At 40.7% G+C, this 26,376-nt stretch overlaps 2 protein-coding genes across 3 annotated transcripts in view; one reads left to right on the top strand and one right to left on the bottom strand.

The window, feature by feature from the left end:
• SLC35A1 (solute carrier family 35 member A1) overlaps positions 1–13,049 on the top strand; it is a 40,343-nt gene extending 27,294 nt beyond the window's left edge. Inside the window, exons 4-8 of the mRNA XM_004696261.2 lie at positions 55–207; positions 7,168–7,234; positions 9,279–9,455; positions 9,897–10,031; positions 12,163–13,049. Of these exons, the coding sequence (XP_004696318.1) occupies positions 55–207; positions 7,168–7,234; positions 9,279–9,455; positions 9,897–10,031; positions 12,163–12,290 (660 nt within the window). The 3' untranslated portion in view covers positions 12,291–13,049. The remainder of the gene's footprint in view (positions 1–54; positions 208–7,167; positions 7,235–9,278; positions 9,456–9,896; positions 10,032–12,162) is intronic.
• RARS2 (arginyl-tRNA synthetase 2, mitochondrial) overlaps positions 11,642–26,376 on the bottom strand; it is a 60,160-nt gene continuing 45,425 nt past the window's right edge. For both annotated transcript variants that reach the window (XM_004696260.3, XM_045294638.1), the window contains 11 exons: positions 25,188–25,294; positions 24,297–24,392; positions 22,194–22,254; positions 20,948–21,024; positions 20,324–20,448; positions 18,836–18,903; positions 18,646–18,755; positions 18,092–18,187; positions 16,969–17,043; positions 14,268–14,331; positions 11,642–13,834 (listed from right to left, as the gene is read on the bottom strand). In XM_004696260.3, coding sequence (XP_004696317.1) covers positions 13,748–13,834; positions 14,268–14,331; positions 16,969–17,043; positions 18,092–18,187; positions 18,646–18,755; positions 18,836–18,903; positions 20,324–20,448; positions 20,948–21,024; positions 22,194–22,254; positions 24,297–24,392; positions 25,188–25,294 — 966 coding nt within the window. In that variant the 3' untranslated portion in view covers positions 11,642–13,747. The remainder of the gene's footprint in view (positions 13,835–14,267; positions 14,332–16,968; positions 17,044–18,091; positions 18,188–18,645; positions 18,756–18,835; positions 18,904–20,323; positions 20,449–20,947; positions 21,025–22,193; positions 22,255–24,296; positions 24,393–25,187; positions 25,295–26,376) is intronic.

Genomic DNA, 26,376 nt, shown 5'->3' with positions numbered 1-26,376 from the left:
CAGAAATAATATATATGTGACAAAGAGTAGCTGAATTCATTATTTTGCTTCCAGGTGACCTATCAGTTGAAGATTCCTTGTACTGCTTTATGTACTGTTTTAATGTTAAACCGGACACTCAGCAAATTACAGTGGGTTTCAGTGTTTATGCTGTGTGGAGGAGTCACACTCGTACAGTGGAAACCAGCCCAAGCTACAAAAGTTGTGGTAAGAAGCAAAATGTACATCCTAAGTAAAATAGGGAACTTCTTTAGGTCTAATACACTTCCAGTAGTTAACACTGATGCAGTATGATTATATTTCTTTCACTTAAAATAGTAGACACGATTTTTTAAGCTTTCTTAGCATAATGTTGCTAGTTATTAAGGACAGTAACACTAGCTTTCTGTTGTCTGTTAAGTGTTGGACTGCTAACTGCAAGGTGGACAATGGAAACCCACCAGTCATTCAGGGAGAAAGATGAAGCTGCCTACCCATAAAGATTCACAGCCTCTGATACCCTCGGATATATGGTTGCTATGAGTCAGAATCAATTCCATGGCTCTGAGTTTGGTTTCGCTTGGTTATATGTTTCTGTTTCTGAAAAGGAAATATGTATAAAATGTTAGGGACATAAAGTACCTTGAATATAATGTAAGAGTGGGTGGGAGGGTGGGGGTGGGAGGAAGAAAAAGAGGAGCTGATACCAAAGGCTCAAGTTGAAAAAACATTTTGGAAAGGTTAATGGCAACATATGTACAAATGTGCCTGATACATTGGATGCATGGATTGTTATAAGAGTTGTAAGAGCCTCAATAAAATAATTTATTAAAATAAGAAAAACAATAAAAATAATATTGAAAACACTAGAACTTAAATAAAAATACTGTTTAGTCTTAAAAAAGAAGAGTGAAAAAGGACTCAATAGCAGTGAGTGTGGTTTGGGTTTATGTAATCCAACCCCTTCAAAATTGAAGTGCAAAGAGGCAAAGTAACTTGTCCAGGGCGACACAATTACTACTTAACCTATGAGTAAAACTTAGCCAACGTCCACACAGAATTTCCAGGTCTCATAGCGCAGAAACACTGGGCAAGGTACAGTTTTCTTTAGCAAGTTCGCATATTCTCTCAACTCACACAGTTGTTTATCATTTTGCACATGCTCATATTGTCCTAACGAGCATTATAGGGGACCGGAGGGAGTAGGCTTTCCTTCTGATAATTGATAAACAGAATAGGACAAAAATGCCCTTTACTGAGAAGAACCATCAGTTTGTTAAGAGTTGAATGTTTAGGTATGTATCTGATTTTTTATTTTATATGCTTCAGTCAGTTATTTCCCTAAAGACAAGTAGGAACTGAAAGTCTAGGGGAGTGACTTTCAGAAGATCCAGGGCTTCTTCCTACAGTCAGACTGATTTTTTTGTAGCAAATAAAGGAGCTTGGCTCTAAGGAGCACGAGGCAGCTTGGAATTTGCAGAGAACTGATGAAAGTAGGAAGTCAATTACTCTTTAGGTAGTTACTTTCTAGCGTTGTTGGTGGAGCAGTGGTGTGTCCCCCCCTTTCTTCCCCCAGTGAGTTGTAGTTAATATTTACTGTCTTCAGATGTGCATATTTTGGATGATATTTCAAAACATTGATCCACATACAAACTAGGAAGTAAGGCTAACACTTTACATTTGAGTTTTATGTGACACATTTGAAAAGATGTAAGGTTCCACCTCACATAGGTAGGTAATGTATGTGAAAAGTTAGTAAGCTAAAAGTTCATCAGATCTTTGGATCATTCTAACACGTTCTTTCATATTTTAAATAGAATGTAGCTTCCTATACCTGTCTGTCATTGCTCTTTGTTCATGTCAGTCACTCAGAGCTCTACTAGCGTCATTTGATGATTTCGTAAGTCATCTTCCTTCATTTAAACAACCCTAATTTACACATAGGGTTTCTATGTAAGAGACTTCAAATCCCCACTTCCTGCCCCAAACTTTTCCTTTCCCTTATTTTTCTCTTCTAGATGCACTCCTCCGGTATTCCTCAGAAAACTTTAGAACTTCACACTTTCTCCAGGTGTTGCTTGAGTAGTGAGAGGCGTAGCTTACTAATTACCTCCTTTATTCTGAATACTAGTCTTGTTAAACCAGCATTTAGGGTTCTTTTGTAGTGGGTTGGGGAATAACCATTCTAAAATTGACTACTGGCAGTCCCTATATTACAAACAAGTTCTGTTTCTAAGTCTATTTTTATATCAAATTTATGCATGAGTCAGAACAGTTAGGTATGATTCGTGTCTAGTGTCATAGTATATATAAAGTTTATTTCTATGCATAATGAACATTAAAAACACTTCCAGATACACTAAAGTATCTTTAACGTAATATAATAATAATGCTTTGTTTTATGGCACAGTAGGGCCTATTTGTTCATAAGAACCATTATGTGTATCTTGAATTTTTAATATAATAGGCATTTCAGGGTTGCTTCTTATAAGCGTAAGTTGAATGTTTGTAACCTGGGGACTGCCTAAATATACTTGACATGTAGCTGTTTTGATTTTAATACATTTGTTTCAGATCAGATGTGTCTCAGCATGAGCTTTTTCTAAATTAAAATACTGGATTTTTTGGGTGTGTGTCTCTTATTATTCTTTTTTTATTTTTTGTAAGTGCATGGGTATTATCTTTTTTTTTTTTTCTTTTTTAACATTTTATTAGGGGCTCATACAACTGTTATCCCAATCCATACACACATCAATTGTGTAAAGCGCGGTTGTACATCGTTTCTCAAAACATTTTCTCTCCGTTGAAACCCCCGACATTAGGTCCTCATTTTTCCCCTCCCTCCCCGCTCCCCCCTCCCGCATGAGCCCTTGATAGTTTATAAATGGGTATTTTGTCATATCTTGCCCTGTCCGACGTCTCCCTTCATCCACTTATTCTTTCTGTAGATTTGACTCCATGGAAATTTTTGTACAGTACAGGACCAGAGTTCTGTGGTTATACCTCTAAACCACCCTTTAGCTTTTTTTTTTCCTTGCATGATTTTTATGGGTCAGGAATTTGCATGAGTCTTAACTGAGTGCTTCTGGTGTATAGGGTCACTTATAAAATTTCAGGCAAGATAACAGCTAGGGCTGAGGTGAACTGAAGGCTTGACAGGCGATCGGATCTGCCTGTCTAACATGATTTTGTTTTTACTAACTACCACTCTTCAGTATGATCCTTCATTCAGCTGTTATTCTTAATATACTGCTCTGCCTCGGCCACAAAGATATTCTACAAATCTGTCATAGTTCTTGCCAAACATCACCTATAGGAGGAATCCTTTCAGTAAAGAATTTGGCATGTTTTACTCTTAGGGAGATGATGCTGTTTTCTGTTAAGTTTTTTAAGTTCTTTATACTGTCTGTTCTACCATTTTGCTAGAATCACAATAGACCAACAGCTGGCACACATCCACGGCACTCACTGCCCAGGCTGTTCTAAAACTATCACGTTAACAACTCACACCTGCAATAGTCAGATGATCATATGAAACCCGAGTTTTTTAAAATTACATATTTGTTGTTGAAAACATGCTCAACAAACCATATTCCAACTCCGCCATTTCTACATGTACAATTCAGTGACATTGATTGTATTCTTCAGGTTATGCAAGCATTCTCATCCTCTTCTGAATTATTCTTCACGCCCTGCCTCCCCACCCCTGCCCCAAGTTTCTTCTAACCATTTGAGTTGCTATTGTGAATTTGATTCCCTTTAGAGTTCTTTGAAAGAGCATAATGCTCGAGGCAGATGTTCTTTACTAATTAAGCTAAACGATTGCTAGGTTTTACTCATTGGGCTGCAAGTCACACAGTAGGCAGTTTGAGAACACCGGCAGCTCCAAAAAAAGACAAACTGGGCTTTCCAGTCTGGTAAAGAGTCAGTCTTAGAAACCCACAGGGGCTGTTAGGAGGCAGCATTGACTTGATGGCAGTGAGGTTTTTTTTTCCCTTTACTTGTTCCGTTATCCAGCCCTAGTGACACAGTTATGTGTTTGGTTACTAACTGCAAGGTTGGTGGTTTAAACCTACCAGCCATTCTCCGACGGAGGATGGAGGGTGGGTGTTGATGGGGGAGATGAGGAAGCTGTCTCCTCCTCTATATAACCCTTTGAAACCTTATGTAGAGTCGCTGTAAGTTGAAGTCGATGATGGCAATAGTATTTTAAGGAGCGGTGGTGGTGGTATGGGTTACATGTTGAGCTGCTAACCACAAGGCCAACAGACTCCTCCAGCTGCTCGGCAGGAGAGAGATGATGCTGTCTGCGTCCATAAAGATGCATAGCCTCAGAAACCCAAGGGGGATGCTCTGCTTTGTCCTCTAGGGTCACCATGAGTCTACATCATCCCGATGGCAGTGGGAGTATTGTTAAGTTTAAAGAAGACTTCAGGGCATGTTTTTGGTTTAAGTTTAAGGTTTAAAGATTATCTCAGGATAGTCATCTCTGGGTTAATCCAGCCTCTATAACTTCAGAAAGTCTGAATTCCACAAGAATTTGAAATCTTGTTCTACATTTTTCTCCCTCTTGATTGGGATTCATCTGTAGGCCTTGTGATCAAAATAGTCATTAATCTTAGGGTAGTAGTGCTTTTAATCTCCATTTTTTGGATGAGAAAATTGATGGGCAAAGAGGGTTAGTAACTTACCAAGGCATATATCACTTTAGCCTGGCCCCGTAGCCTGTTTTCTTGATCATTGCGCTGGCCTCCCAGCGTACTTGACTCACACAGCACTGTCATTTCCACAGGTTACCCTTTTTCCTTCTGCCACTTTGAAATGACAGCATTTGCCTAATTCAAGTTTTCTGGCATGTTTTCCATTTTTTATGTCCTGGTTTGTTATTTTTCATGGTAAAAAAAAATACTCAACTAGATACTCAGTCACAAATTAGATGTCTTGGACATCATTTGTCTTTTAAGTGTGCTTTGTTACACCTCCTTTTCAAAGAAAAATTAGTCTTCACTGAGAAGTTAGAATTGGATAATCCTCTTTTGTCTGTTATCTAACAGTACATTATCTAGCTGAAGAGACGTTCTATTCTCACTGAACTGAAAGTGCTTTAACAGCCTTCTTTAGTGCTGTTAAGTACCTTTGCAATGTCTGCTTAGTTTGAGTTTTCCGTTTCTTCACAACTCGTCTGAGATTCTTGGCTCACGTCCTCTAGGTAATGTGCGCTTCAACTCTTCTTTTGTGCGTCCCTGGAAAATCAGAATTCACTGATGATGCCCTCGGTTTGTCATGTGACTTTTCTTCCCTTTTTACTGTGCACCATCATCTCATTCTTCAGAACCTCTTTTTCCTCTTGAACCATCTTCCCACTAGCCGGGAATTGTAGCGTGACGTTTTCAGCATTTGTATTTTGATTTATTCCAGACTGGAGTACTGTCTCTGTGCCGTGCCTGGCTGTTACTCAGTCTACGATGACACGGTTGCCTTCTTCCAAGGTGTCATCACTTCCACATCGTCACCCAACAGTGTCAGATCCAATGGAGCAGTTTCTATCAGTTTTTCCTACTTGTATAGACATTAAACTGATAAGGAAACAAGGCAAGAATTTATCAGACTGTTTTTATCAGCTTGAATTTCTTCCCAGCAAATGCGAGGAGAGGTTAAACCTCTCACCATTCTCTTTTCTGAGATGTATACCAGTCTTGTCACTTGTATTAGGGACCATCCAAGCCCATGAGTTTTTCACTGCTCAACTGTGATTCTCAAATGTCAGTGTACCTCAGAACCAACTGGAAAGGTAGTTGAAACAGATTGCTGAACCCCATCCCCAGAGTTTATGATTCAGTAGCCTGGATCCCTGTGGTGGCATAGTGCTTATGCATTGGGCTGTGATCCTCAAGGTCTGTGGTTTGAAACCACCAGCCACTTTCTTCTTCTGAGTTACAGTATTGGAAGCTCACAAGGGCAGTTCTACCGTGTCTTATATGATGGTTGTGAGTCAGCATTGACTCTGTAGCAGTGAGGGTTTGTTTTTTTTGTTTTGAGATCCTGGGGTAGGACCTGATAATTTTTATTTCTGTCAAGTTTAAAGTGCTGCTGCTGCTGGCCCAGGGACCACACTTATAATATACTTTTATTTCGCCTTTTATCTTCATGTAAACATTTCAGGACAAGATTTCTCCCATAGGTATAAGCATAAAGAAGTCTTCTCTTTACAGCAAACTTAACTTATTTTGAACAAAATGTGCCTTCCTGGTCACATTACAGTCACAAATCTCATGAGTGTCAGTGATACTATCCATCGATAGTATGCATCTCTCAGGAAAAACCAAAGAAAACCCATGAGTATTAGTTAAGGAGCGAGGAGATGAAGACAGAACCCAAGGTTCTGTTCGCACTTTTATTGCAGTATTATGCATACCTGTCAGCCCCTCATGTGAACTAGTTACGAGCTTCCCAGTGTTTTGTCCTCGTCTCCATTCATTCTGCATCTCTGGCACTTCGCAGGTATTCTGTAATTATTTGGTTAAAAATACAACCAAAAGAGAGACTTAAAGCCAGTATTCTGCCTTTTGATGATAGTGAAACTTTGAGGATCTTTGTGCAAAAATTGCATCAAAGTAGCAACTTAATAAAACAAGTTAAAATATCACTGTTTCCAAGAATGATGCTATAAGGGCTAAGTAAGAGTGAAGGCAGTAACTAAAATTGCGAAGCAGGCTGGTTATGCAAAACTCTGTGTTAGGGGCTTATTAGTATTAGGGAATAGGAAGTACACGTGAAGAGAAGGCTTAAATGATATACTTCTTATGGCTGTGATTTGAGGAACCCTCTTCAGTCCTGTGTTTTGGTTATTTCTGTGATCTTTTTGGTTTGCTTGATGCTGCCTTATTCTATAGAATAACCATATCTCATAGAGGTCACACTTTCAGTAGAACTAGGACAGATTAGGAAAACCATTTTTCTGTTGCTGGAAGTAGACACAGGGAAACAGGCAGCAGTTGCCCAGGTTCCACCTGCAGTTCGTAACACTGATGGCAGAAACATCAGCTCCCTGCCCCTGCACTGCCTGCTTCACTTCTCCAGTTTACTCCCAGGTGGATATGTGATGCAGACTTTTTTCATTTGCTTGGTCTCTTGGATGAATTCCACTTGTTAGTTACTAAAATAACTTTTACAAAATTAATGTTACAGGTGGAACAGAACCCATTGTTAGGGTTTGGCGCCATAGCAATTGCTGTATTGTGCTCTGGATTTGCAGGTAAATCATAAAGCCACCATTGTATTCTGTCCAATTTTTTGGAATACATCACCTTTAAACTGGGATCTAGCTTACCTTGTTTTATCATAGCTAACATTTTTTTTCCTTTTGAAGCTTTGTTTTCTTTGTCATTTAGTTTTGTGTCAGCTGTTTTTCTAATAAGTATGTGGCAGTATTGAACTCAGTTCAGACCTCAGGCCTTATTCATACTTGGAGTTATCTAAGAATCTACTTCTTCCACAGTTCAGCCAAGAGCCCAGAAGTAAGTGCAGAAAGACTTATGAAAATGGAGGATATTAGCTACAGAAAGGCCAAGTATTTATTTCCATTTCCCTGGAAATGGTGCTGGCTTTAAGCTAGATCCTGCCGCTGTAAGTTGTTAATGCCAGCCATTCAGTATGTTTTTCCCTGGTGACCAGCATTTCTGCTTCAGCAGATGATGAACAGGAACATGGAAAGGTAGCAGGAAGGAGAGCCCCATAGAAAATTAAACACCTGAAAGTAGCAGACAAAAGAGGAAGAGAACACAAAACCAGTAACCCAAATAGCATGGGCATCTGGGATCACAAGTACAGGCAGTCTTTCCATTGAATCTACAACAGGCAGGGAAGTCCTAATGCCATGTCTTGTGGGGAATGAATGTGTGTTTTGAAATAGTCCGAACAGAAAACCTTAAAGCTTTCTGTAGGAGAGTTTATTATTTACAGCTCTAAGTCTTTATTATTTATCTTCTACTTGTGCCATTCCAAGAATTAGGAAACAGTTTAATTTTGACTATAAAAGCCAGCTGAAAATGGGAGTGAAATATTGTTTGTAAAGATGTTTTATGAGTGCGTGAAAGCTAAATGTAGGAATATAATTAGTTAATGAGTGTCATGTTAAACTTTTATTCTTAAGAGCTAGCAAAAAAAAAAAAGCCCCCCCCCTCAAAAAAATACACCATTTGATTTTTAGCTCCAGTTTGAACAATTACATGTTTACACCCTTCGGTCTGTTTGGTTCAGACTTTCATTGCACAATGTTACACCCTTCGGTCTGTTTGGTTCAGACTTTCATTGCACAATGAAGGAAAGGGTGGGTGGTTTAATTACACTGTATGCTTGGAGTAGCGGGGCAATGAATAGTAACCAAATAGTAGATGGTAAAGTCAAAAGCGAACATAGGAATAACCATTGTAACAGCTGTCATTTTTAAGCTCCTTTCAATCAGAACAATCTTGGTTTTCATTAGACTTGGTTGATTAGTGATTTAGAGACAATTCCTAAGTCTCTAATTAGCATAGTATTTATGTTAAAATGTTTAATGTTAAACATACCATCATTAAAAGTATAAAGCTTATAGCAACGATATATGGTATTTAGGGGAAGAACCTAAACTCCTTTGGAGTATCTTGAGAAAAGCTGTGGACCTTCCACCTAGAAAAATGTACACACACACAAAACTGATTCTCAAGTTAGGGAGTTCATCATAGCTCGTTTGCAGTTATACATATATTGGGGTTTTAGAAACCTGCTATAAAGGAATGTGGCTTTACTCAGCAAGACCTGTTTAATTTTTGAGTTGTGTTATTGCCTCTGAAAAAATTCTAAGTGGTAATTATGAAGTTTCTTTGGCAAAGTTAGGAGTGCTCACTACTAGACACATGTTCCAGGGATATGATTAAGATAATCCACTCCAATAACAGTTTTCCAGCTGACCACAGTTGGCAGTAAGTAGTACACAGAGCTTTTGTGATCTATCTTATTGCTATTACAGGCAGAAACTATTCTTAAACATAATCTTAGTAATCTTCTATTAGAGGCACCTATAAAAAGTTCCCTCTTAATTATTCATTCGATAAGATCTGCAAAAATACTTACTGGTATTGTTCAGGATGTCGTGTCACAGCTTGCATAATAATTTTTCCTTTAATTAGCCTAAAATACATTTGTTCCCCAAACCACAGACTTTATATGTATGAATGTTATTCTAAATGAGAAACCTTTAAAGTTAATTTCTCATATCTTAATTTAATTTCATCTTTGCATGTCTAATTTTCTTTCAGGAGTGTATTTTGAAAAAGTTTTAAAGAGTTCAGACACTTCCCTTTGGGTGAGAAACATTCAAATGTATCTCTCAGGGATTGTTGTGACATTAGTTGGCGTCTACTTGTCAGATGGAGAGAAAATTAAAGAAAAAGGATTTTTCTATGGTTACACATATTATGTCTGGTTCGTCATCTGTAAGTATCCGGGAATTAAAAGTTCTGGGTAGATCCCGCCTCCTTCCCTTTTTAAATGTTAGATGCCCATTTTAAGCCTTTGCGGCATTTTGAAATTGTTCGATACTTTGAATACCAGTTTGAAAACGTAATTTTGGTTTTATTGACTTGCTTCTGTGGCACAGCTATCCCAGAGCATTTTGCCTTCATAATCACAAATATCTAATGTGCTAGCAATAAATGTGTGCAATTTAGTAGTAGACCACATAGCCCTTTGGACATCTGAAATACAATGTTGCTCTGCAGAACGACTACTCAATTTTAATATAAACTCAAATGGCTGCTTTTAAGGAAAAGGTTTTCTAGGTAAGTTAGTATGTCATCTCTAGGGATAAAGTTGTCTTACCATTGCAGAATGTTTCATTTACTAGTGTTAACATTTCCTTTCTTTCTGTGTACCAGTCCTTGCGAGTGTTGGAGGCCTCTACACGTCAGTTGTGGTCAAGTACACGGACAACATCATGAAAGGCTTTTCTGCAGCCGCTGCCATTGTTCTTTCCACGGTTGCATCTGTCCTGCTCTTTGGATTACAGATAAGTGAGTTGTTTGGACTTGTAAATTATTAACATGGAAGAGCCCCATTTCCTTGTTTAATCTCGTACTGCAAATGGTAGTTGGTCACTGGTTTTTTTTTTTCCTCCCCATTGGCTAATTTTTTTGTGTGTTTATAGAAAATTTCTTGCTATGTTACAACAATTTATCCTACAAGTGAAGCAGTACTTAAGATTGTTGAAATGGTCCCAGAATGTAAGCTGACGGGCTGGTCCTATGTGAAACAGGGGCCCCTTAGTTCCAAAAAACAACTTTATTTTTTCACTCTCTTCTGCCCCGCCCCAATCAAGACCTCTGCTCCACAGGTAATAATAGAGAGGTGGAATACAACTGAGTGATTCAGGGTGAAATCACTGTGATTAGCTACGTAAAGAAACAAACACGGGGATTTAGGAAATGATTACTTTCAGCAGGCTTTCTGTTTGAAGGAAATAGCAGGAAATATCTGCCTCCCCTTCGTTTGTACCTCTCAATGTAATTTTTAGACCTACACATTGGTTTTGAAATTATAATACAATCGGGTTTCTTTCACGAAGATATCTTTGCTTCATGTATTTTAATACAAAATCTATTACTGTAGCTGACATTCGGGAGAAGGATGGAGCCTTCTTCTGGTCCCTTAAGAGTGACAGTCAGTCTCAGTCTCATGGTGCCCGTTCCCCTTGCCCTCGAGGGTTGCTATGACTCAGCGTCGGCTCCATAGCAATGAGCAAGGTCTCATTTGTCATAGCTGGTACTCTGTTATCATCACTAATGTAATTTTCCCTAGCCTGTGTCCAGTATTACGTTAACTTCTGAATTATGTAAGCAGTCATGTCGACTTAACATTACAGGGTACTTTTATACAACAGCAATTTTCTTTACTGAGAAGTCAGTGTACCGTAAACTAATGTGTAAGAAGAATCTGTCGGGGGGAGTGGGGAAGGAGGAGAAAAAAGAATAATGTCAAATATCTAAGAAAAGAAAGCAATGTGGTCCATATTAACATTTCACATTAAAATTGACTGCTATTATAAATGCATATGGAAATGCCAGAAAACCGTCTTATAATGTAGTTCAAGTTTTTGCTGTACCATTTATTAGCTGTGTACCATTGGGTAAGCTACCTAATCTGTGTTAGTTTCTTTATATGTAAAATGGGAATGGTCACCCACTTCCTGGGGTCCTTTCTCAAATAAAGTACTTAGACCAGCTCTAGACACACAGGTAAGGGTTTTGTGTAAAGCCACCACTGAAGTACTTAAGTTTCTGCAGGCTCTCCATTAGATGTCTTCTGATTTTTGTGAGCTTTTAATTGTAGTTCTGATCCATTTTTATGCTGAAAAAACCTTTGCTCCCTTTTTTAATACTCAGTGTAAAATGTTTCCACTTACTGTGAGTATAGAAAATGAATAATGCCTTAGCAATCTTTCAGCTCTCCATTTAGATTTAAATTAATTCCTCCCTCTTTTTTGAAAGCAAAGCTGGTCATGTTGTCCATAGGTAAGCTCTTAATCTTGATATCATTAGTCTATTTACTGTTTTTAAACCTATTGAGATTGTGCCATAGTTGATATAGAATATGGTTGAGTTTTGTACAGGAACATGCAGTAAGATTTTGATAAAAGCATTTATTTACATATTACTTTTGTCAAGTTTGAACCAGTTGTGATTTAGTTTCTGTGTCCTGGTTTTCAGAATTAAGATACAAAGAGGCAGAGCTAGCAGGGCATCACTTCCTCATTTCCCATTCAGTAACAGTCAGTGGTTTGAATCTGGTCACCCAAGTACGAATTCTGCTCAACTATCTTAAGACTCTACACGTTCACAGGTTTCTAATAACATTGTAAAGTCACCCCTTCCCCTGCCCCCACTTTCAAAACCAGCAAAAAGGGACATTGGTATGTTGTGTCAGAGTGTTCAAGGACAGACAGGTATATTATTGTTCCTGAGGGATGTGTAGTCACTGATTGTCATTCCCTTGATTTTACCTTAAAAAAAAATTTGCTAGAAATGATGACATTTCTAAACTTGCCATCATATAAGCCCACAATAATTTTTTAAATGTTGAATTGATCATTGTTACCTGTTGTAGAGAGACAAACACAGATTAAGCTTTTTTTTTTTTCCCCCTTAGCAATCACCTTTGCTCTGGGAACCCTTCTTGTGTGTGTATCTATTTATCTTTATGGACTACCCCGGCAAGACACTACATCCCTCCAAGAAGGAGAAGCAACTTCAAAAGAGAGAGTCAGTGGTGTGTGATGTCTTCGAGAGTCATTCCTGTTAAGACTAAAACATTTGCATTAAGCTAGAGCCTTAAGCCAATCCCAGAGGGTTCCTTAAATAAGTGAAAACAGCAGCAAAAAAGTAGTGTGTGGTATAAGAAGCAAGCCACCTGAGCTACTTGTTAATGTGGTTTGGGTCAAATTGTTTTGTTTTACAGTGGAGTGTTATGATTGTATATATAATGTACATAATAATATGGAAACGTGGTGTTAAAGAATCATGTGAAGCTACAAGTGGTCTGGAACTATATTTAAGATTTGAAGTGCCAAAGCCATTTCTGTACTAACTGTTCTGTTGTTCAGGTACCAGGGGAGGGGGACGATCCCTCGCTCTTCTCCACTCACGGACATATTTTGTCCCAGCAGCAGTAAAGGCTAAGCCAGCTCTTCTCTTACAAAGAGACAGAGACAAGACCGGCTAGTTCAGAACACATTGAATGTGTCAACTTTTTCTCAAAATGAACCAGTAACGTGACTCAGACAGTGATTTCTGGGTGGTGACTGAGTCCTCCTTTAGTGCTGTATTTGTGCCATTCATTGTCTGGATTCTTATTTCTTTGCTCTTAGACAATACACTTTTCTTCAAAACAATTTCTAATGTCACTTTTGTACTTTTTTTATAAAGTATGTTAAACTGTTGGGCGGTCAGTAATTTGTGAAATTTCAGTGTTTTTAAAGAGATTTCTATAATGTAAATGGGGGAAATTCAGCAATAAACTTTATTTATTTATAAGAATTCTACTTTATCAATTTTTTGTATTATAGGCATGACCATTAAGGTAATGTAAAAGCAAATCGAAAAACCCAAACATTAATTTTTTATTTTCTGTACCCTGGACTGTATCTGTTAGGGTTCTTTGGTTGCAAAACCAACTCTGACTCCCTTTAACAAAGGAATTTGTAGGAAGGACAGCAGTTGGGGTATGGGGCCGTCAGTTGCAGAAATTCATGCTCCATCCTTTGCAGGAGCTGGTTTTGGAAAGATGAGGTTCTCACAACTTCTGCCGTTGTGTCATATCACTTGACAAATGCTGATGAGACTCTCACTGATCTGGGTCCCCATGTGAGACAAATGTTTAAGCAGGCAACTACTAACCAAAGGGTGGCAGTTTGAAACCACCAATGGTGCCTTAGAAGAAGACTGGCAATCTGTTTTTGAAAGACCTTAGCCTTGTAAAAATGGGGCAGTTCTACTCTGCACAAACAGGGTTGCCATGAGATGGAACTGACAGCAACTGATTTGGTTTTTATTGATCATGTGGGTTCTCGGGTTTATTTTAAAGGGTAAAATACTTAAGTTGATAATTATTTTGATTTCATAAAATACAGATTCTGACACAGAATAATAATTTAAAACCTATTTTAAACAGCAAGGCATCTGAGACTAGATAACTAGGATTCTGTTGGCATTTTAAAAGCCATTATAATTCAAAATTACATCCGAGATACAGGTGTTATTCCAAGAAGCTTCATTCCATTGGCTAGGACAGAACGGACAGCTCTGAAAAGATGAAGTCTGGCCTATAAAACATTTAAAAATGATTAAATGTTTAGTTCAATAACAGGCTGGAAGTAAAATAAGAAAGATTTACAAATTTTTTCTTATCGTAAAAAAAAAAATCCCAACAGTGTCTCAGAGTAGGATTTAGTGCAGAGACAGACTCAGAAGGTATATCCTAGCATCCCTTTCAGTAACACTGGCCCACACAGAGTTGTGGGGTAGGGGTGGGGGCCTGTCATCACACTGTATGGTTTAGACAAGGGGGACTCAGCATCCAAAATTTGATGTAAGAATGCTGAGAGTACATACACATTGATTTTACAGCTCAAGTCTAATTACTGAATCACTAAGTGCATTATAGTTGAACAAGACAAAACTTCAGAAATATCTACAGAACTTGTTGAGTCTGAGAGGGTGCTAGGGATTAGGCAGGAAACACTCAGTATAACATACCGCAGCCACTTCAGGAGGACTGTCTTTGATCTGCAGTGTTTTATGTGCCACGGCTGCAAGATGACTGGGTAGGGAAGAGGGAAATTAGGATTAGAACCAACAGCAATTCCATACTTTGACATAAGAACTAAAGAGCTCATCTTACTCTCAACATAAAATAAATCACAGCTTAGAATCATTCAAAGATGTATCCAAAGTGGCAAAGCTGAGATGGGGAGCCACTGCTCTTCTAGAAGGAACATTTTGGTCTTGGTTCTATTATTACCAGGTAGCAAGTTCTTCAGATAATTTCACTGCTAGTCTTAGAAATACACAGGATTGCTTTACTCATTAGGTTTTCCTCGTTTAAGGTGTCCTTTACAATTAAATGTGTAACATGGCCTAGCCTTCCTCCCTCTCCTACAGTGAGGAGGGAGGAGGAGACTCAGCACTCCACTTTGCACACACACCATCCTGCCCCCTTCCCCGTTAGGTATAGCAGTAAAGTGAAGATTGTACCACAGAAACGGTCATTCGTTTTAATGACAAATACATTTAATAAGACTCTGACCTCTTGAAATGGGTAAGTGGAATTTAAAGGTCTCCAGTGTCAGCAGACCTCAACAGCAAGAATTTCCTCAAGTAGATTTACGGGAAGATACACCTGTTGTTAGGCAAAAGTTGGCTCATTTTCCAATATCCCAAAGCCCGTACCAGGGAATTCCTATCAGTGTCATTGATTGGCCTTCCAATTCATCCTCTCCCTCCAGCTGACTGGTTTTGCTACCCCCTCTGCTTAAAACTCTTCGGGGCTCCACTGTCCTGACGGTGAGGGCTGCCTGGTGAAAAGGTCTTGACATGCCCCCACCCAGGACCGTGTTTGCAGTTCCTTTACGGCTTCACGTTCATGCCCAACTCTGGGGCTTTTCCTGTCTCCTGCCACCCAAATTCCTAACTCCTCCTTCCCTCTGAGAGCCTTCCTCTGATCCCCTAGGGAAGAGAGTAAGTCAAAAGGTATTGCTACTGATGGAAATGAAGGCACATAGACCATGAAAACCAACCACAACTCTGAAACCAGAAGAATTAAATGGTGCCGCTCCCACTACTAACTGTTCTGAAAAGAATCACATTAGAAGATCCCCGGTAGAGAGGGAAACACGCGGAACAGAACTCACCATAGGAAGAGAGATTAGCGTATTGCTTAGAGAGAGAGTGGTGAGACCAAGACTGACTCTCTTCAGGTCTGGAAATGAACCCACCCTCCAAGTGGTGAATCAGCTATTTAAGATAAAAGGAAAGCTTAATCAAGGACAGCATTCAGCGGGCTCAGGAAGGAGGAATGGAAGCAGGAACCTGGAATAAATGACGGTACATTGGGGAGATTGTAATGGATGAGGTGAATCAGTATGTATGAATTATTTAATGTAGAACTATGGTCGGCTCTGTAAATTTTCACCTACCCGATTTACAATAAAGCCTAAGAAAATTCTCAACAGAAAAAAAACGTCATCCTACTAGGGTTCCAGTTCATACATGCACAGATTGATGTCAAATAAAGTATGGATGGGCATGTCTTCATCGGCCATGGCTCTAGACAAGTTCTCTTGTTAGCAATAAGGTACATCCTTGTTTCTGTAGGGTGCTTAAACAAACATCTCCCCAAACTACCGAAGCTTTGCAACAAGTTAACACGAATGCAGTTCCACATAAAAGGAGTTTTCAGGTGGATCTAGTATTTTCAGAAAGGCCAGGAATACCGCAGAGATGAGTCCAAGGCAGAGCGGTCAACTCAGAAAGTCAGTGCAACTACTTGGAGCTTCAAAGGTAATCCTGACATACTTTCTGGAAGAACACGATTTCGGGGGCTTATTAGGAGGAAGTTCTGAGAAAACGGAAAACTGCATTGAGGAGGAAAAGACCAGGGAAGTTTCAAATGCCCAGGAAGTGTTCCCCACAACTGCTCATTCTTTGAGGTTAGGAATGGCTCTTATGAAAAATTGTTAACCTGTCCACCCTACAGCCCCGACCTTGCTTCTTCAGACGCATTTTTCTTCTCTAAAGTCAAAGGGTATTTAACAGGACCACGATCTGAGTCCTTCCAGGACATCCAAACCGTCTTTTTCGATGTGGTCTTAATGAAGGAACTCAGTTCTTCAAGGAAGGTTCAAGAGGTGGAAACACTGCCTTCAGAAGTGTACAGAACTAGATGAAAGCTAAGATTGAGCAAATAACTTCATATGTTGGTGGTTTTGTTTAATGCTTTATGATTTTGTAGCAATACTTTTTGACTCACTCCTGTATGTGCACTCTACCACAGCACGTAAACACTTTTGTCACCACCTGTGTCAATGTCAGCTTCTGTTCACTGGATTCTAGTTGCCACAACTTGTATCACTGAATGTGTGAATGAGTGAACATTAACTGTTAATTTGCAAAGATGAAGTAAGAATCTCTAACTTAAGCACATCATTTCTTAGGTAAAAAAGAGTTATATTTATAGAGAATTTTAGAGTAAAGAAAGGCTCTCTGCCAGATAAGTGGTCTCAGGTCATTTAGTGCTTGAAAATAGCAAGATCTGAAAAGAAAAAAAAAACTCTTTTTGAAGAATTCCTTCTAAGAGGAGTAGAAAGTATGCTGAACCATGGATTTGTCCATGATTCTCAATCTGGCACCACTAGCCTCCACACCAACAGTGAGAAGCCAGCAACACAATTTAAAGTACCTTAGAGTTAGCAGGTAACTGACAATGTGCCTGGGCTGACAGTCCTGAGAAGATCTGTAGAGCACCTCATCGAACCTGAAAGAAGCATGACAGGGGCAGTTGGCAGAGGAAGCGTGTCCGCACCACACTCTGATATCAAAGCTCTTCCAGGAAAGGCGACTTGACGCCATCAAGGGTAAAAGGTAATACGAGGAAAACACCTGGTGTGCATTGGAAGGCAAAGGCACGGTTTTCCTGACAAATTCCTTGATGTCAAGGACTTCTGAAATCATCCTAGTCATGGTTGTTAAATTGCATGTAAAAGGCTTCTAGCCAAGTTCACCACCCCCCATCCATAAATTAGCAAACTACCCACAATGTCCAACCAGGTTTGTGCATTTTTGCTCACAAATTGGCTATGTATGGGGAAACTAACTCATTCTAGCCCCAGAAAAATACCATGGACCATTATGTGGTGATCAGGGAAAATTGCCCTGATCCTTACCACCCATATCCCTGCCAAAGACTCATCTCTGCACATCTGGCTTTACCACCTGTGCTTGTCGGAGCTGAGAGGTGCGAGCTTTTGTCCAGTATGGTAATGTCTTGAGACTTAACCTGAGATCATAAAGCAGGTGAAGCCTCTTTCTCCCTTATCACAGAGGGAGAGAAATGATTTTCATCCAAAGGAGCCTTAAGCTGCTTGACCCAGCTGCCCCATCTCATGGCAGGGCCAGAGGATGCTCAGCATTTGTGCTAACTCAGCTTGGTAACACTTTTTAAGACCTAAGGGTTGACCTAGAACAGGGGCTTAGTCCATGCCCCATTCTACCTTCACAGAGGAAACATCACTTCTGGGTGATACCTTTAGGAAAACTCTGTCCAAAGGCAGGAGCCATCTATTGGCCTATCGGTGGTCGTGTGCTCAGTGACCCTACAGAACAGAATAGAATTGTCCACAAGGCTTCCTAAGGTGAAATAGTTATGGAAGCAGATTGCCAGGATTTGCTTCAATCAGTGACCTTCCGTTCGTAGTCCAGCACTAAGCGCCACTGTGCACCGGATCGCTTTCTGTTCAGCAAAAATGCCCACAGCCATTTGACTAAGCAGAAGCATCCTTAGAAACAGTAGGAAAACTTCATACCTGAGAAGATGTTGGAGAATGGATACAGATTGGGACTCTGGTAAACAAGCAATGTTGACGTCATTCAGATAGCCACAGCCAAATGTCTCTTCCAAACTGTCCGCCACAGTTTAGAGTAAAGCAGAAAACACGCAAAGGGTTAAACCAGTCATCTCGGACACACAGATGCAAGTAATTGTCATCACTTATTGGTGACATCTTGCTCTCTACGAAAGCATTCGACTTCGAAGCTGACATTGTTTGATGGGAAGCTTCAAGTTTCCCTAAGTCCATTCTCTCATCTGTAAAACAGACCTGACAGCTCGTTCCTGTCAGGGTTATTCTGAATTAAATAAGCTAACATCCATACAAGGTTGTCTTCCCTAGGTGCTCAATAAAGAACAATCAACAACAACAACACCAAGGAGGTCCCCAGTTTTAAATATGCGATGCTGGAGAAGCACAGAAACTAGAACTCTTGATCTTGGAATTTCAACAGCCAGGACCACCCACCCCCACCCCACCCCGAGGGAGGCCGAGCGGAGGCCTGGAAGCTCCCCGCAGCCTCTTCACACCTGTGCAGACGGGCGTGTGTGTACTGGAGGAAGACTCCTGTGTCCCCTCGACTCTGGAAAACACGGTCCCAGTTGAACTGATAGTCGGATAAGAGCAAGCCTTTGAAGTCCTGAAATGACCAGGAGAAAATGGTCAGCTCGAGGCTTCGTCCTAGTGCCAAACCAAAGGGGCTCAGGAGTCTGAACAGACCTGAACGATGAGTGCTGCCAGTCCCACCCTCTCTGCAGTCTCTGCCGGGTTCGCCAGTCCTTTCGTTGCTGAAAGAGACACAGGTGGCTAGCTTTACCAGAATCATGACGGAACGGGACATCAAATTTGCCTAAAAATACATGCTGACATACTTAGGCCATGTATTTCCTAAATTTAGACGAATTTACCTTGGATAATACAATTTCCCCTTTAGGGGAGACACTGGGAGGAGGGCAAGCGTGAAAGGAAGCCGAGGGAAATATGTTTTCTGCACTATCCGACAGCACCTGTGATCTACAAGCAGATGCGTGGTGTGTAGATACTCAGGCTGAAAAGGTATGGGAGGGAGAGAGGAAGTATAATCCCTCTTCCCAAAATAAGTCCATGGGATATGTTCAAAGGGAGGAATACAAAGCCCCCAGGCCAAAATCATTGCCATCTAATAGATTCTGACCCGAGGCAAGCAGGAATACCCCAAACCTAATGCCAGAGTTGATTCTAACTCGTAGTAACCTATCTAGGTTTTCTGAGGCTATTTTATAGGAGCAGATAGCTTCATCCCTATGGAGAGGCTAGTGGGTTTGAACTGCCAGTCTTTTGATTAGCAGCCCAATCACCATGACCATGGCTCCTTTTTTAATACAACAAAACTCACTACCATTGAGTCAATTCTGATCACAGTGACTCTAGGACAGGCAGAACCACCCTGTGGGTTTCTGTGATGGTAGCTCTTGGGGGACTAGAAGCCCTGATCTTCTGGAGTGGGCGATTTCTAACTGGCTGACCTGTGGTTAGCAGCCCAGCGTTTCACTAGCGACACTACCAGGATTCCTCATGGCTCCTTATAGGCTCTGATAGTTCAGTGTCTTTTTCCTGTCTTGTGGGACACTCTGGATATAGCTGATCCTTATTTTTCTAAGTCATAAAGACCTGTGACTTGTATCCAATTATATATAAATATAGATATGAACTCTGCACGACCACTTGGACAATGGAATGCTGCTGCTGAGGATGTTAATACAAGCAGGGCCAGGGTGACAGCAATTCAGATTATGGGAATAAATGAGCCCTAAGCAGCAAGTCTAAACATTCTGGTACTGAGAATGAGCGAAAGCCACTTTCAACAAGATCAGTGAAAGTTCAATGGAGGGATCAGAACTCATTGCCATTGAGTCAGTTCTGACTTTGTGAACCTATAGTGCAGGGTAGAACTGTCACTGTGGATTTCTGAGACTGTTTAACTCTTTACAGGAGTAGAAAGCCTCATCTTTCTCCTGTGGAACGACTGGTGGTTTCAAACTGCTGACCTTGAGGTTAGCAGCCCCACTCGTAACCACTATGCCACCAGGGATCCCTACTGGAGGGATAGTTAATAATAATAATAATAATAATAATATAGGTATATATCTAATGATTCACATTACATAAAAGTCCACCAAAACATAAAAGCTGTATATAAGGCTTGATGACAAGAAAGCGCGAATTCACTCTTAATGGCAGCCATGTTCTGAAGCATCCGTAATCGAATCTCATTTAGCACGTCTTCCAGAAAAGTAACATCTCCTCTCCGAGTCTTCATTCCCTGCACTACTCCAAAGGGCACATGCTGGCACCTGAAATGGGAGTGGTTTGGTTAGCTGAAAACAAAGTAAGTACATAGCAAGACCTGTCCAGAGAGCAATTTGAACTTTCACGTTCAGAGGGGTTTATAAAAAGTAATACAACGAAATGCAATGGGATTTGCTGCATGTCGCAAAAGATCGTAAGTTCACCTTCATTTGATTAAAATGAGCACTGGCTAGTTGCCTTTATGGAAAACAAAAAGGAGACAGAGATGAAGGGTTTTGAAAATTAAGCCCCTGAGAGGTGCCTACTAAAAAACACATCATTTAAAAGATTTATAAGCTAGAAATGACTATAACCAGGACATAAATTAATGTAAAAAAAATTCAAGTCTCAAAATCTCCTTTTCCATACTAAGATCTTGAGATAAAGAACTGATGTTTACCATAAATTAAAAATCTTTAAAAACTGGGGCCCTCTGTGGGCTTGGCTGACCAAGCAAAGCACTAATCAACTTGAGCAGGCAGTTCAGAGGCGTGCAGGTATTACCTTTCTGCCCAATCATATCCCAGGAGCTTCAGCATCTGGAACACCTGCTGAAAATGCTTCTTTTGTCCTTTATCTGTCTTGGGAAGAAAATGAATTTTGCAAGTGGGACTGTGATAAATTAATCTACAAAACTAGGTTGGACGTGACTCAAAGGAACATATTTGAATTTTAACAGACTAAAGTCACTGTCGATATGGCTTATGTTTTCTAAAACATACTTACAACATCTCATTTTTAAAATAAACATGTCAAGCATGTTATGAGGAGAATGTCTACAGCAGCGGGTCTCAACCTCCCTAATGCTGTGACTGTTTAATACAGTTCCTCATGTGGTGGTGACCCCCCAAAACATAACATTATTTTTGTTGCTAATTCATAATTGTAATTTTGCTACTGTTGTGAATCAAGTGACCTCTGTGAAAGGGTCGTTGGACCCCCTAAGGGGTCGTGACGGACAGGTTGAGAACTGCTGGTCTGAAGTGAGTGCTGCACAAGAAGGCCAGAAGAAGGGGGACTTCGGGTGTTCTATTTTCATTCCTTTACTCAGCTGCTAGACCTTATCTTCATGGTGGCTGCAGCCAAGCTCTAAAAACTGCACGAGGGAAGGCTGTTTTCTGGGTGGAAGAGGAAGCCGCTCCAGGAGAGGAAGGACGGGAGAAGAGACAGAGGAGGCTCAGCACTAGAGGGAGGGACCACTGCTGCCCGCCCCCCCCCCCCCAAGCCGGCCCTCAAGGGCATTCGTGGTGCTGAGTGAGAAAAGCCTATTTCAAGAGGTGACATCCCTGTTATGCAACATTCTCACAGTGACAAAAGTGACACACCTAAAAGTTTGCCAAGTAATTAATACTGTACCAATGTAGATTTCTGATGCTGACAATATACCAGCTTGATTAAGGGATCCAGAAACTATTAGTTTGACATTCTTGTGAGTCTAAAACTACTTCGAAATGAAAACAAACAAAAACGATCACAAAAAACTCTACTACAATGACCTGCGTTATCCCTTTCATACATCCATTCTGTCTCAGATCATTTTTTTACAACAAAGCAATGTGAATTTTTTCATTTTTTTAAAGTTGAAAAATAATTTAGAAGTTGCCATCTTAACACTGGAATTTCCCTGCAATTTGACACAAGAGTAGAGAGCGAGTTTCTCCAGAGTTTTCAGCAGAGCACCCATCTCCTAGCTTTGCCGTTTTCATGCGGTAAGGACTTTCACATTTTGATCTTTATTTTAACTACTTACCACATAAATCATGGTATCAAAATTATACTTGTCCATTCGATCTATCGCAGCTGCGAGATCTCTGCAAGAAGGGCAAGACGGCAGGAGTTAGTTACCGCGCAGGTTTGGGCAAGTTTGAGGCTTTTCTGATTAGGGCTCTTCTGATCCCGCAGCTTTGGACATCCCTCTCACACTTCTATGCCCAGGGGACGCTACTGGGATCCCAAGTCACTATCACAAAAACTGGCCAAAAGTAATGATAATAAAACAAAGATAAAAGCTCTGGGAAAGACAGTAATAGTAACTAAACTAGCTCTGAGGAAAGGGTCTTGTTTAATGATTACAGGCGTACCTCGTTTTACTGTGTGCTGCAGATAGCGCATTTTTTAGAAATTAAAGGTGGCAGCCCTGCGTTGAGTTAAGTCCACTGGCACCACTTTTCCACACATGTGCTTACTTCATGTGTCTGTGTCACATCTTGGTGATTCTCACTATATTGCACACTTTTCCACAATGTTATTGCACACTTAATAGACTACAGTATAAAACGAACTTTTATATGTACTGGGAGACCAAAAAGTTCCCATGACTCATGTCATCACACTTTTCTTTACTGTGGTGGTCTGGAACCAAACCTGCCAAGGATCATATACTTGACACCTGGGAAGAAAGACCTCTGATCTGCTTCTCAGAGACTGGTCACTGAACACTGTGGGGGACAGGCCTATTTTGACTCACTTAGAATCGCATTACAAGTCAATGAGCTGGCCACGGCTTTCTCGGTTCACTCAGTGGGACCAGAGAGGGGAAGTGGTTGCCGTGGCCCCTGAACAAGAACCCAGGTCTCCAGCCTGGAGCTTGGTGCTCTGGTTAAAGTTCATTCGCTGTAATGACTCTTAATTTATATCCATGTACAGCAACGACTCGATAAGAAATTCATTACAATGACAGAAGCTACTAAAGTAAAAGCAAGCTGCAAAAGCAAGCATTTAAACAGCTGGCAAAACAACTTTTGACCCAAGAAAATCTTTAGAATGTATAGGTATTAAGGTAAAAACCTAGAAAAACCTAGACCTAGTGAAAGCTGCTAAGCACACAGATCAGGATAGTTACTGAGTTATTAGCCTCGAAATGCCTCTGCTTAAGCGATTCTTTCTTTCATCTGCCCAACAGTTAGCTGGCATACACGTGCACGCGCGCACACACAGCCTCTCTATATTATTTAGTATTTCAAAAAAGAGAAATAAGTCCTAAACATGTAAGTCTTTCTACTTTCCTGAGCCCAAAAGCATGAAGTTGACATCAGAAAGTGTCAAAAACATTTTCTAAACTCAAAATAAATCCACTGTCCTTGAGTCAGTGCTAAGCCATATATAGTTTAAAACTGGAGCAAATGACAGCAGTAAAATGGCAACAATAAAATATGGTTTTGACTATGTTACAAAAGTGGCTTGTGACTTAATATGGTCTGGAGGCCACCAGAAACTTTGTCAGCAAGTACTTGGGTGTGGCTGCGTTTGTTTTTTTATTGACCTATCTCTCCTTCCTATTAGCTTTGTCCTAGAAATAGGAGTCATTTATAAACCCAGTGCTTACCGAGAACAGACTTCTCTTTTCCACAAGACTCGCCATGGTGATGGATGCAAAGAGTAGGAGACATGCCCACTTCTCCCTTGGCCTGTTTACCCACAGTCCCAATGAGTTCTGCTATGCGCATGCACATGTACAATGGTCTGTGATTACATGAGGAGACTACAGAGCCAGCATGGCCACCTCTTCATATACATCATCGGTATCTCCTGCCAATGTGTAATTGTAAAATACTTGTGGTTGGATATGAAGTTACATCACTTTTATAGTGTGTAGAATGTCATATTCAACTGAGGTCATCCTATGCTGTTTAACTGGGAAGTTTTGGGGGTCACATTTCTGCTGATATTAAACCTTTGCAGGAACTATAGCTAACAATAAACAAACCCAATATTCTTTTAATGGTGAGCGCAAGAGGTTTGAAAAGCTGCAACTAGACCTTGGCAACAGTTTTGAGGACAAAATACTGGCTTAAAATTAATCTTAGAACAGCATGAAGCCACAAAACCATTTCCTCTCAGAGAAGACACAAACCTGGTGGCGTAAAGAGAAGTCCCATCACTTCGCATTACGGTGCAGACGGACGAGGGGTCCCCCTTCCCAGAGAGATCCACTACAGCTGTTCCTTTTCTACAAACGCAAGAAGAGTCACTCTGAAGCAACAGAAAAAACTTTGGAAAGGATAGTACCACATAGCAAACCATAAAAGCGACTTTTATTCCCCAAGTGGCAATGATAATCAACACTAAAGAAAAATAACAAAGGCTATGACTATGGATTTATTATCATATAATGTAATATTTGGTTATCGTAGCATCTACTTAATCTATAGTTCTGGCTAAGTCCTTAGATAAAAACTTTAATAGTCCCAGCTGTAGACTGAGATTACAACTTCAGGTAAGGTAAAAAGAAAGATAATCATTAAACGTCACAGAATCTTCTAATTGAAGGTACGAGAACATTTATAGTTAAGCTTTAACATGCCAGGAAGTATCCTTGAGATATAAACCCATGGACTTTTGTTCCCATCCCTTCTTCCTCATTTCCTCATTTTACAGTTCTCAAAAGCCTGGTATTCGATCTACATTCATAAGCTGCTTTCAATTATTTTGGAAAAGGATGAGATGCTTTAAAAAGGCCAGGTGGAGTCAGCTGATGTGAGTTCCCGTTGCACTTGCCAGGCTGCAGGACCTCAGGCAGATCACTTCCATTCTCTGGGCTTCGGTTCCTTCTACATGTACAGAACAGACAGCACCCATTCTCTCAGACTGCTGCATTTTGCCATGGCAGCAAAAGAGACATGTGCAAAAGTACCGTGAACAGCAAGAGTCAGTCTGAAAAGCGAGGTATGGCTTACTGAAGGAGGACGTTAATACCACTTCAAAGAACAAAAAACTTTACTAAAGAATATTAACTTGACCATACACAGTTTTCTGTAGAAGTCCTTTACTGCCCAGCAATTTTAAGACTTCTTGAGATTTTTCTCGATAAAACGATTCTCCTGAGTATTCATCAAATTGTACTCCAAGACGCTAAAGAGGTTCAGAAACAGAGGGGAAAAAAAATTGTTAGTTGAATCTATCATCTTGTTCTGAAATCAAGAGTAGAATGTCACACAGATAGAGAAAACAAACACGAGTAAGTTAGTCCTCTGTTCAAATCTTCTCATGGCTCCCACTGCCCTGGTCAGGCCGTCATGACAATGCCTTGTTGTCTACTCCGTACTGTGCTCGTCGCTCACACAGGAGGCTGGTAAACAAGCAACCTCACTAAAACGGTAGTTCCTACACTGCTCACGGAGCCGTAGCAGCTTCCTGAGCTCTGTGCTGGACTGCAGTTCAAAACCACCACCTTCTCTGCAGGAGGAAATTGAGGCTTTCTGTTCCTGTACAGCTAGTCTCAGAAGCCCCCAGGGGCACTTCTACCTCGTCCTGTAGCAGCGGTTCTCAACCTTCCTCGTGCTGCTACCCTTTAATACAGTTCCTCATGTTGTGGAGACCCCCCAACCATAAAATGATTTTTGTTACTACTTCATAACTGTCATTTTGCTACTGTTATGCATCAGGTGACCCCTGTGAAAGGGTTGTTCAATCCCCAAAAGGGTCACGACCCACAGGTTGAGAACCGCTGACTTACAGGGTCACTATGAATTAGAATCAAGTTGGTGGCAGTTGGCGCGGACACTACTCATACAGTCACTGACTGCATGTGACGAATGGCCACCATACGGACAGCTGAGCCCGTGGCCAGCAAAACCGCAGGTCCCGGAATAACCCTGGACGATGTCCCACACCTGCCCCGCCACCTCTGTGAGCTCCTATTCTTCTTCGGCTGGCTTATTCTGTTTCAGTCACAAGGGCTCCGTCACTGAAAGTCGGTGCCTCCCCTCGGTCTTTCTACCAGAAACAGCCTCTCTTCCCTCCCGAGTCGTCTTCCTCCAGGGCAGGCTCACATCTCACAGACTACATACAAACAGGCTTCTCATTTACATCAATGTGTTCTCGATATTCTTGCTAGAAAGTAAGGGCCACAAGAGCAAGGACTGTGACCACCCACCCCAATGTGTACATAATGAATGAATTTCCCTCCATCACATACAGGTCCAAGGAAACAA

The sequence above is a fragment of the Echinops telfairi genome, unplaced genomic scaffold (genome assembly GCF_000313985.2).
Source record: "Echinops telfairi isolate 266 unplaced genomic scaffold, ASM31398v2 ScPeMD7_3533;HRSCAF=4204_0, whole genome shotgun sequence".
NCBI classification, from domain to species: domain Eukaryota; kingdom Metazoa; phylum Chordata; class Mammalia; order Afrosoricida; family Tenrecidae; genus Echinops; species Echinops telfairi.
The sequence above is the reverse complement of the archived record's forward strand: the minus strand, read 5'-3'. Positions and strand labels throughout refer to the sequence as shown.